Source organism: Epinephelus fuscoguttatus, linkage group LG3, assembly GCF_011397635.1.
Source record: "Epinephelus fuscoguttatus linkage group LG3, E.fuscoguttatus.final_Chr_v1".
Classification (NCBI taxonomy): Eukaryota; Metazoa; Chordata; class Actinopteri; order Perciformes; family Serranidae; genus Epinephelus; species Epinephelus fuscoguttatus.
The window spans coordinates 45,274,300-45,286,818 of NC_064754.1; the positions used below are offsets into that span (position 1 = coordinate 45,274,300).

The following is a 12,519-nucleotide window of genomic DNA, read 5'->3' on the forward strand; positions in this document are numbered from 1 at the left end:
TCCTTCTCTTCCTTCTGTTATTTCAATAGTCTGTACACAACAGGATTGGCAGAGCGCTATATATATATACATATATATATATATATACAGTACAGGCCAAAAGTTTGGACACACCTTCTCATTCAATGCGTTTTCTTTATTTTCATGACTATTTACATTGTAGATTCTCACTGAAGGCATCAAAACTATGAATGAACACATGTGGAGTTATGTACTTAACAAAAAAAGGTGAAATAACTGAAAACGTGTTTTATATTCTAGTTTCTTCAAAATAGCCACCCTTTGCTCTGATTACTGCTTTGCACACTCTTGGCATTCTCTCCATGAGCTTCAAGAGGTAGTCACCTGAAATGGTTTTCCAACAGTCTTGAAGGAGTTCCCAGAGGTGTTTAGCACTTGTTGGCCCCTTTGCCTTCACTCTGCGGTCCAGCTCACCCCAAACCATCTCGACTGGGTTCAGGTTCGGTGACTGTGGAGGCCAGGTCATCTGCCGCAGCACTCCATCACTCTCCTTCTTGGTCAAATAGCCCTTACACAGCCTGGAGGTGTGTTTGGGGTCATTGTCCTGTTGAAAAATAAATGATCGTCCAACTAAACGCAAAGCGGATGGGATGGCATGTCGCTGCAGGATGCTGTGGTAGCCATGCTGGTTCAGTGTGCCTTCAATTTTGAATAAATCCCCAACAGTGTCACCAGCAAAACACCCCCACACCATCACACCTCCTCCTCCATGCTTCACAGTGGGAACCAGGCATGTGGAATCCATCCGTTCACCTTTTCTGCGTCTCACAAAGACACGGCGGTTGGAACCAAAGATCTCAAATTTGGACTCATCAGACCAAAGCACAGATTTCCACTGGTCTAATGTCCATTCCTTGTGTTTCTTGGCCCAAACAAATCTCTTCTGCTTGTTGCCTCTCCTTAGCAGTGGTTTCCTAGCAGCTATTTGACCATGAAGGCCTGATTCGCACAGTCTCCTCTTAACAGTTGTTCTACACCACTGTTTTTCCTCTCTCTTTTGCACACGCTCTGTCTCTCTCCAGATTCTCCAGTATATTGCTGCTGCGTTGCTTTGCCACTTTTTCAGTCACAGTCCCCCTCTCATTCTCCCCCTCTTTCCCTCTTGATTCAGTCCAAAAAAAGAGAAAGAAAAAAACAAACAAACAATAAAAACACCTGTAAACCTGGCCTGTGGGTCCAATTGGGCTTGGGCGGACAGTCAGAGCTCTAAACCAAAGTATGTAAATAATAATTCACCATTTTATGAGTGCAGGGTTATGCATCAGTCTATTTCTCAGCATGGAGCAGTTGCAATGCAACCAGTGGAGACTCCAGGAAGTGTTGGCAATAACATGTGGATTAGTGAGCTCCAGAGATGCTGGATGGAAGATTTTGTTACCTAAGACAGAGCCTGGCTAGCTGTTTGCTCCCTGATTCTAGTCATTATACTAAGCTAAGCTAACCAGCGGCGTGGTGTAGCCTTATGTGTAACAGACATGACTTATGATAGTGGTAGTGGTAGTCTTCAAGCAAAAACTATCAAATAAGCATTTATCCCAAAATGTTAACCTATTCCTTTTACTTGTTTCATTAATAAGTTATTGATTGCTCAACAGTCCATCTGACCAGCTGCCCTTTCCTTTCTGTCTGTACAGGAACAAGGTGTGGTAGGAATGTCACGACCTCCAGGCGCCATCCCGCCTCCTCACCCTGCTGGGGGCGTGGCCTCAGGGGTGGGGCCCAATCAGGGGTCAGGACCACCTCCGGGCTATGTGGGCAACCAGCAGCAGGCAGCCATCATGAAACAGATGATGGCGATGGAGCAGGAGAAGAGGATGCAGATGCAACTGATGGAGCAACAGAAACAGCAGCTCTTCAGAGAGCAGAGACAGCAGCAGCAGCAGCAACTACTGGCTGAGCAGGTGAGTAGGTATAAATTATTGTGCTTAGCTTAAGGTTAGTGTGATGGTGTAGTAATAAAACAAAATGGCTAGGCCTCTGGGATTTATCTGTCATGTCTTAAATTTGTTTTTTTGTTTGTTCATACACTCCTGTATATGTGCCTGTGTCTGCTGCTCATCCTCTCCTCTTCCTTACTGTTGTCTGGTTGCATGTATAATAATTACCCTCAACCAGCCCCCTCTTCACTACTTCCTTTTCATCTCTGCAGTGTGTGTGTGTGTGTGTGTGTGTGTGTGTGTGTGTGTGTGTTTGCCACATGCCGCCTGCTGTGATAATGTGGTGTTTTCTTTTTATTTCTCTCTGTGAGGGAATCAAGTGTTAAAGAGTTCTGAACTCTGAAGTCACCACCCACCAAGTTGGTTTTAATTGGATGTGCAAAAACATACACAGGCACAACTATAGGTATCTGAGAGGAAACATCCTGCTAAGGTTTAGTGTATATTGTTAAATATAATAGATATCATACCTCAAATTTAAATGAGTAACACCGTCTACTCTCCAGACACACATTCAGTAGCTGCTTTTTGTACTGCAAGGATGCAGACTGATATGTTTTTCCATTCAGTGTTCTATATCTGCACCTCAGCTACGGCTACAACAGATCATCAGGGCTGCCTTTGGTTTCCTGGTTGCACTCTGTTCACTTTGTTATTGATTGTGTAGGAAAGGCACTGTCCACTAATAAAATCCTGAAAAAACTCACCAGTCTCCCTTCTGCTGTACCAGCATCTGTCTGTCTCTGCTGTACCAACATCTGTCTCACTTCTGCTGTTCCAAACATCTGTCTCATTTCTCCTGTACCAGCATTTGTCTGTCTGCTGTACCAACATCTGTCTGTCTCTGCTGTACCAATATCTGTCTCACTTCTGCTGTAGCAAACATCTGTCTCACTTCTGTTGTACCAACATCTGTCTGTCTCTGCTGTACCAACATCTGTCTCTGCTGTACCAACACCTGCCTCACTTCTGCTGTACCAACATCTGCCTCACTTCTGCTGTACCAACATCTGCCTCACTTCTGCTGTACCAACATCTGCCTCACTTCTGCTGTACCAACATCTGTCTCACTTCTGCTGTTCCAAACATCTGTCTCATTTCTCCTATACCAGCATTTGTCTGTCTCTGCTGTACCAACATCTGCCTCACTTCTGCTGTACCAACATCTGTCTCACTTCTGCTGTACCAACATCTGTCTCACTTCTGCTGTACCAACATCTGTCTCACTTCTGCTGTACCAACATCTGCCTCACTTCTGCTGTACCAACATCTGTCTCACTTCTGCTGTACCAACATCTGCCTCACTTCTGCTGTACCAACATCTGCCTCACTTCTGCTGTACCAACATCTGTCTCACTTCTGCTGTACCAACATCTGCCTCACTTCTGCTGTACCAACATCTGTCTCTGCTGTACCAACATCTGTCTCACTTCTGCTGTTCCAAACATCTGTCTGTCTCTGCTGTTCCAAACATCTGTCTGTCTCTGCTGTACCAGCATCTGTCTGTCTCTGCTGTACCAACATCTGCCTCACTTATGCTGTACCAACATCTGTCTCTGCTGTACCAACATCTGTCTCTGCTGTACCAGCATCTGTCTCACTTCTGCTGTACCAACATCTGTCTCACTTCTGCTGTTCCAAACATCTGTCTCATTTCTCCTATACCAGCATTTGTCTGTGTCTGCTGTACCAACATCTGTCTCACTTCTGCTGTACCAACATCTGTCTGTCTCTGCTGTACCAACATCTGTCTGTCTCTGCTGTACCAGCATCTGATTAACCTGTGCTGTGGCATTCGTACCAAACCATGACTTAAATAATTGACCAGCTATCAAAATTAAAATTGAGGTTTGTCCCTTTGCTTATACCTGTCAGTGCAGGATTCTCATTCAGGATGTATTTAAAGTTGTGACCCTGACACCGTACTGTTTGAAAGTTTAACCAACTCAAGAAACAATGTTCAGTTGTGAGAAGGCCAGAAAAAATCTACTACGGAGAAAAGAAGCCTTAACATACTTAAGTCCAATGCAGTTTTAATTAAAACAGATTAGGCAAATATGTTTGCCCAGATGAAGGTCTGCTTTGCTTTGTTCTGGAGCTGAGACTTCAATATGCATTTGTTTATGTTCATGAACTCTGTTTTGATGAACTGTTCTTACTTTTCTACAACCAACAATACAAGATCTTGAATGCATGAAATAAAATGAAAGCATGTAACACATTTCTAACATACACTCTTAATAACTGTGTGTGTGTGTGTGTGTGTGTGTGTGTGTGTCTGTGTTTGTGTGTGTTTGTGTGTTTGTGTGTGTGTGTGTGTGTGTGTGTGTGTGTGTGTGTGTGTGCGTGCGCACATAGCTCCAACAGCAGCAGCATCTCCCCAGACAGATGGGCCAAGGCCAAAGGAATCCATACCCCCAAGTCAATCAGTACCAAGGTGAGACACACTATCACATGCATTAATTTCCTCCGAGCAACAATACACACAGTTTGTGCATAAACATAGGAATGGCGGCACCCCAATGAATAAGGCAAGACCTGACCTAAATTCTTCCGCATTTTATTGATGAGCACATTAGTAAATGGATTTTTTGGTAAATCAGTTTTGTAGTTCTTCTTCTGCACTCTGATGGTTACATTAAAAAGGTCCACAATCGCAAATGTGCACCTGGTCTTCAACAAGTATGGTATACATGTTAGAGAGCCAAGACATTTAACAGATTTTACAGTTCAATCTGACATATTCAGAGACAGATAGACACACAAACACATAAAAACATGTATGCAAACAGCAGCGCTGACTGAGTATCACCCTGAAACCAAACCTCGTCCACTCTGTCTGTCTGTCAGATACATCAGTTGGCGCTCAGATGCTCTTCAGCCTCTGTCTTTCTCTCTCTCGCTTTCTCTCTTGCTCCCTCCGAAAAAAAAAAATAGAATATTCCTGCTCTGCCTGTTACCACGGCAACTTGTCTGTCCTGGATCCCCCAGAGTTCCGGTGAAGTCAGAGAGATGGATGAGAGGAGGGAGGTGAGAAAGGGGGGATGCTGGCAACAAGAGGAATAGGTAGATAGCCTGGTAGGTAGAAGAAAAGCTTGGGAAGAGAGAGAAAGAGGTAGATGAGTGGGCGAGAGGATGATGGAGAAATGAAGAAAAATTAAGAGAGGGGAGAGCAGAGACAAGTCGAAAGCCATTTATAGCCATCAGAGAGTCTGACTGCAAGTCTAGGAGATAATGTGAAGAGGAGGAGGGGGTTGCAGCATGGAACTCTGGCCCAGAAATATTTCTGTTAGTTCAGCTATCCAGCAGCATACCGGTGATTTAAAAGCAATGCAGCGGTAGTATCACCTGCAATCAGAACATAATCAAATACTGCTCTCATTTATATATACATGAAGTGATATGTGGAAAAGATGTGGCTAATGTGTGATGTTACATTGCTTACAACTCTGGAGTGTGTCTGTTCTGACTCCTCTGTTGCAGTTACAGTCCAAGCTGTGAGGTGAAGGATTAGAGGAATGATGTCAGAAGTGGGTTTATTAGAGGATTTACAGCTATTTACACACTAGCAGACCTCCTCAGCTCTGCCACTGAGGCTCTGGTAGGAGAAAGAGGGGAAGTGAGGTGCTGGCACTTTTGAGATCTATTTTAGTGTGGTCAGATTGAAGCTTAACTGGGAGGGAAGCATTTGTTTCCAGAGTAAACAGGTTGTCATGGATCAGAAATCTTTGCCTCAGCACCAACTGAATAGATTGGTCTTGTGTGCCATTTGGTGATTTTAGTGGATCTAGTATACAGGCTCAAAAGCTGTTACGGATGTGCGGCTCCATTGTCTCTGTTTATATGCCTTTGTGCCTGCGATAGCACTGGCTGGAGGCATTATGTTTTCGAGTTGTCGTCCGTCTGTCTGTCCGTCCGCCCCATTCTTGTGAACATGACATCTCCCAAACATGTCGAGGGAATTTCTTTCATTTGGCACAGATGTCCCCTTAGACTCAACGACAGGCTTATTCAATTTTGGTGGTTAAAGGTCAAAGTCAGTGTGACCTCACAAAACATGTTTTTGGCCATAACTCAAGAATTCTTAGACTAATTGTGACAAAAATCCACACAAATGTCTAATAGGATAAAATAAAGAAGTGATGACATTTCATTTACAAAAGGTCAAAATCAACTTCACTGTGACATCATAATGTTCTGCAAAAAACACTTTTCTGGCTGTTATTCAACATCATATCTCAGGAAGAGAAGGGGAGACATCTGCTGAGATACTGAGTGGGTGTCACTAATCGTGGGTGCCCACCTTGAAACTGTGCTGATTGTGTAGGTAATTTGTGCTGCTGGGGGAAAGATGTGTGTCAAGCATCTATATTTTCACAGACATGGATGTAAACTATAAGAGAAACGTGATTGGTGTGTGGAGGCGTACAACTGCAGGGCTGTAATTCTAGTTCACTTTTAACTCCTCTAATTCTTCTCTCGTAGGTCCTCCTCAGGATCTAGCGTCCAGAAGCCAGGCTCTCCAGAACATTCGGGCCGCCCGTCTCCTACAACAGCAGCAGCAGAACCAGCAGCAGATGGTCCAGATGAGTTCTGTACAGGGCCAGGGGGGCTCCGTGGGACCCCAAACTGACATGGGCTTACCCTATGGCAACCAGGGGTCAAACCAAGGTTCCTTGTATGGGCTCAATCCCTCCATGAGCCAAATGATCCACCAGCAGCAGCACCAGAGCCAAAGTGTGCAAGCCTCCATGGGTCTTCCACCGCAGCACAACCCCGCTGGAGGGCCGCCCCGTCAGGCAGGTGCAGGTCCTGGGGTAGGGGGTATGCCTGGAGGCCCAGGAGGTGGTGGAGCTGGAGGGTATGGAGGACAGGGAATGTTGATGAACTCCATGACCCAGCAACCCCTCAAAGGCCCTCCCAATGCCAAAGCCCAAGCACAGAGACTGCAAAGCATGCTGGGAGCAGGAGGGGGAGGCGGGGGAATGACGGCAGGTGGCTGGCCGCAGCAGCAAGGACAAAGTCTGCAGGCCATGGGAGGAGGAGTTGGAAGGACTACAGGAGGAGGGGGAGGAGACATGGTGGGGTTCAGTTCCACCCAGGGTTATGGGATGCAGCCAGGTCAACCTCCGCGCATGGCCAAGCAACACTTTCAGGGACCGGGCCAGGGGTTGAGCCAGGGAATGGACCCCAGATTGGGCAACCCAGCGGCTGTTATGGGTGGCCAAATGATGGGCCCTCACATGGGTGGTCAGCCCAGGACCAACCAGCCCCGGCCCATGGTCATGAACCAGGGGATGAACCAGGGGGTGATGGCCCAGGGGATGACTGGGATGGGGGGGTTCGGGCCGAGCCCAGGGGGGCCTGGAATAGGAGCAGGGGGAGGAGGGAGTGGACCCTACGGACCAGGGGGTGTAGGTGTTGGAGGTCAGCCACCAGGCTACCAGAGGACAGCTAATCAGGACATGTCATCCTATGGATATGGGGGCGGGCCCTCAGGGGGAGGAGCCTTTGGATTGGCCGATGGCACAGGGGCGGAGCTGGACTCAAGCGATGGTTGGATGGAGGAGTTTTTCCCAAGCCAATAGCCAATGGGGAAACTGGAGAAGAGTTTTTACTGGATGAACTAAACGTTTAAGTAGGATATATGTTAAAACCTGAGAACGTAAAACAAACAGGATGACATGAAGTAGACTGGCATGTTTTTGTTTTGTACAACATGAGCAAGGTTATAAAGTAGTTTTTGTGTTATGTTATGTTTTGTGTGTGTGTGTGTGTGTGTGTGTGTGTATGAGAGAGATGGAGAGAGCAATCATTATGTCTCGTGCATATTAATGAAAAACCAATATAGTGATTAAGAGTTGTGTTTCATTAGTTTTCCTTTTTTTCTCCAAGGAATGAATATTTCTCAAGTTTCAGTGTTTGAAAGCGAGCCCCGTTTACACAGCGGCGCCTGAGCTTCAGCAGGGGCTGATTGAACACCGCAGACTGATGAAGGGGAAGGAAGACTTGTTCTCAAGACAGCAATTTATTTGTGTTTGTGTGTTCGTGCCACCCAGCTCAATGCTTCATATCTCTCAACTATGTGAGGAGCTGAAGGGAATAAAAAGCACTCTCAGCGCTCCCATTTCCTCTCTCAGATTTCTGCCCCACACACACACGCACACAAATCTGTCGCCTCCACGGTCTCTCTGTTCTCTTCACTTGATCTCTCTCTCTCTCTCTCTTTCTCTCCCACCCCCCCCGAGACTCGTTCCTCGCTCTCAACACTCCTTTCTCTGTTTAACTTGTGAACATCACAACAGAACAAATGATGTTCCCCTATTTTCCCACACAAGCGCACTCTGCCCTCTAGTGCTTTTGGTAGGCAACCGACCATGGTGGCGTTTTTTTTTGTGTGTGTGTTTTTTTCGGGGGGGGTTCATTTCCTGTGCGTGGCTGTGGATGACGGGTGTGCATGCAGGGGAAGACAAAGAGGGAGAAAATAGGCAGCTAAAGCAAGCACTTGGACTCAAAAGCTCATGCACACACACACACACACACACACACACACACACGTATACAAACAGACAAACAAGCATCAGCCTGGGAGGATGAGCATGTGTGTGAGAGGCAGCTAGCACAGCTAATATTACATTAAACCATCTGCCTGTGTGACACAAACCACACTGCATTCATCAGGCTAACACAAAGCAGAATGATCGCTGGGCACTGAATGTATCTGAGCACCACAAGTGACTTCTTTTTAGGGGAAAAAAAGCTCATTGAATGCCCACCCAACATGTTTTGTTTGTTGCTGTGTTTTATCTCTAACAATGATGCTGGTTGTGTTTTGTCAATTAAAAGTAAAAAAAAAAACAAAAAACAAAAAAACAAAAACAAAGTTAGCCTTCTTTTAGCTTGTGTTGTCTTTTGAAAATCTGTTTGTCCTCCCATCACAGCACAGCCTTCCCTTCCATTGTGACACAGCTGGTTGTCAATCACCGTAGCCCTGCTTTACATTGTGGTTTCTCTTGTACTGCAGCTATAAAACACCCTTGCTCCAAACTAGATCATAACTGTGCTATACTGTAACACTACTGTGAAGAAATACCAGTTGTCCCCTTCCAGAGCTTTACAACGAAATGAACCACTGCTAAGCCTTGACTTTGTTTTATAGACAGTTGAGAAACTTCAGACTGGACTTAAAGGGACAGTTCAACCCAAAATCAAAAATACATAATTTTTTCTCTTACCTGCAGTGCTGTTTGTCAGTCTAGATAGTTTTGGTGTGAGCTGATGAGTGTTGGAGATATCCACAGTAGTGATGTCCGTTTTCTCTCCAACACAATGGAACAAGATAGCACTCGGCCTTGGTGCTCAGAGTACCAAAAGATACTCAATTTCATTTTTCCAGAAATCATCATGTGGTTACTCAAGATAATCCACAGACCTCGCTGTGATCAGTTTCATGTTGGAACTATTTTCTTCATACCGAATTACACCCACCAACTGTGTCAGCGTCCAGAAGAAAGCATGCTAGCTCACCTAACACCACTGAGCTAATTGTGCGTCAGCTCTACAACTAGTTGACTCTTCCTCTACTCATATGAACCCAGAAACAACAGCAACATTTAACGAAGGTAACGTTTCAAAACTTGGCTCCATTATAACTCACAAGGTTCACCAACAAAAGAGCTGCCTTGTACTAAACACTTTTCCCCCCAAAATACAACATGCTAACCTTATTAGTGTGAGCCTATCACGATTTACATTGCATAAATTAGCCTAGCAGCTCACAGAGTTTTTCTCTACTCTTATGAAGCCAGGATAAATCACACACGGGACATAAACTGCCAGTTTCTTATCTGTAAAATAAATGTAAATAAAAGCATAGTTTCCACTTGCATACAAAAGAAAAATAAAAAATAGAAGTGCTCTGTTACAATGACATGCATTTACATTTCTGCAGTGATGCACGTCAGGCTACAATGTAGGCTACGTGTCTACGCAGAGCCTATGCTGTAGGCACGGCACTTTAAAGTTTCAGGTATAACGTGTGTGTACATATATATTTATATATATGTACACACACGTTATACCTGAAACTTTAAAGTATATATAATATAATATTTAAAGTATGTATATATGTATATATATGTATATATATATATATATATATATAAATCCTGCTTAATGTCACAGCTCAGCCGAGGAGGACGTCATTTAAGTTTACATCTCGCACTGTCATGAGGACGAGCCTCTCATCCATGAGTAGATGCACACTTCCTTCTGAACGACACACTGAGTGCTAATTAGAAGGCAGACATCTCTACAGCAAATATCTCGAACATTCTGCAACTCACACAAACAATCTAGACTTATAAATAGCACTATACATTACAGGAAAAAGATGTACTTTTGATTTTGGGGTGAACTGTCCCTTTAAAGGGTGACGACGGTTGGCGCCAGTTAGCGCCAAAACAATAAGTGCTTCCACTGTCATCAGTGTCTCCCCCTCTCTGAACTTACTTAAGTAAACTGTGGGCTTTACTCCAGACCTTCTGGCTTTCATTCATCATCAACAAGCTGTCCTCTCTTTTGCCCTAATGGTTGAGTAATAAATATGTGTCAAATAGGTTTTAATACAGTAGTCGTTGGTAAGATAACACTTTACTTCTCTAACTGTTTTGTAATCTAGGTGAAGAGGTGAATGAGAGCGTGTTTGTATTTGTATTACTTTGTGTTTAGCTCATCAGAGTGAAAGTTTGGAGAGTGATACTGTAATCAACAAACCAAAAAGCCTTCTTCTTCTCTGTAAACTAACTCCTTGTCATCAACGCATTTGATGCATTATCTCATGGTTGCTGATGTTGTATAATCCAACCCTTTAAATACAAACTTTAACCACCACGCCCATTGTCCTGTAAGCATTGCTGCATATGGCAGCACCCACGAATGAGGTTTTGTTCTTTGGTTGTGTCATGTTTGAGGGAGCAGAAGTCCTCCGTCTCACTGTGTGGAATCTGAAGGTCAACAGCAAGCAGATGTTTAGGGTTGTAGCGTTTCCTGGTTTATCAGGGAAGATGGTGAAATCAATAAAAACTCTGTGTCAGTGTCTAAATAAACTCTTGGATTGTTTGCTCATGCTTCCAAAACTTTGATACCGCTCTAGTACTCCAGGCAGGCTCCAATAAAAGTTCAGTGTCAGACCAGTGAAATGGAGATGGTGTGTAGGAAAACACCTGAGTTTTACCACTCCAAACTGGAGGCGGGAAGGTAGAGAGACATTTGTGGATCAGTGTTAAGATAACGGCCTTTGTGACCTTTTTGTCTTCTTCAAAGTAAGGGTTCATGTTATGATTTGAAATCCCTTCAAGAAGAGAAAGGAAGCTTCCTCCAAATATCATTATGTACTGGGACCAAGTCTGTAGACAACATTTTAACAAAAATTGTTGTTGATGTTCTTTATTTTATTTTATTTTATTCGTTTGGTTGTTGTTTTTTTACTGGTGCTGACATATATGTGATTATGAGAAAAAGTATATAAAAGATAATGGCTATTTGTAAATATGTTTTTACAGGTTTAAATACATCAGATAATACAGTCTCTACTCTGTAAAGAATTTACTGTTTGTTGGAAAATAGAGAAGTATTTTTATTTTGAAGTTTTTTGGTTTCACGTTTAACCCATCTGAGCTATGCCATTGCACTTCAGACAATGTCTTACTACTAATTTGTAATGTAAACCTCTCTTTTTGGATTTTTTTTTTTCATTTGTTTTTTCTAGTTTGAGATTTGACTCTGTTCTTAAGCAGTGCTTATTTCTTTTTATCCTGTACAGAATTCTGAAATGTTAACAAAAGAGAATTACAAAAGACTTTTTTTTTGTTTGTTTTTCAAAAAGATACAATAAAGAGAGAATGTTCTCGCTGATCATATTAAATGAACATTCATTGGGTTCATTTGTTGGTGTAGTCAGACTACAACTGTGGAGCCTCCAAACTAACTGAATGTAGTTAAACAGGGGTCTTCAACATTTTTCAGGCCAAGAACCCCATAGGTGAAAGAGACAGAATAGGGACCCCTACTACATGTACTGTATTTAAAAAAAAGTTGCATATTAAATTGGGGCTCCAATAATGTGCCTAATAACAGAGAAGTTACAAAATGATTAACTGTAGCTTAGAAGAATGTCCGTACACTTAATGTAATAATACAGCCAATTAGGCAGTATGTTTAAATAGTGTGTTAACTCTTAGCTAACTCGCTCACCTTGCTGTTATGGATGGGTGCTGCACAATGATTTAATACTGCATTCCTGCAGTAAAGGAGACTGCACTTTAAGGACCACAGTTCTAGGACCCTAGTTTTTTGCCACAGTGCCACCCTCTAAACTCAATGACCGCAAAAGTGCAAACAAGGCAGTCCAAGCACTTTCTGTTATAGTTTTAAAGGTTTATTCCACCCACATACATACTTTGAAGACTAATTCCATCAAATTCTACTTTGCCTTGCAATTCAGCTTGGTTGCTAGGACTTGCAATTTGTTTAATTAGCAGAATTAGCTCGATATACTCTA

The 12,519-nt window shown here is 43.5% G+C and overlaps 1 protein-coding gene across 1 annotated transcript in view; it reads left to right on the forward strand.

The window, feature by feature from the left end:
- Positions 1–11,865, forward strand: part of maml3 (mastermind-like transcriptional coactivator 3) — a 180,164-nt gene extending 168,299 nt beyond the window's left edge. The window contains exons 4-6 of the mRNA XM_049572807.1: positions 1,656–1,922; positions 4,317–4,395; positions 6,444–11,865. Coding sequence (XP_049428764.1) covers positions 1,656–1,922; positions 4,317–4,395; positions 6,444–7,546 — 1,449 coding nt within the window. The 3' untranslated portion in view covers positions 7,547–11,865. The remainder of the gene's footprint in view (positions 1–1,655; positions 1,923–4,316; positions 4,396–6,443) is intronic.
- Positions 11,866–12,519: the final 654 nt, after the last annotated feature.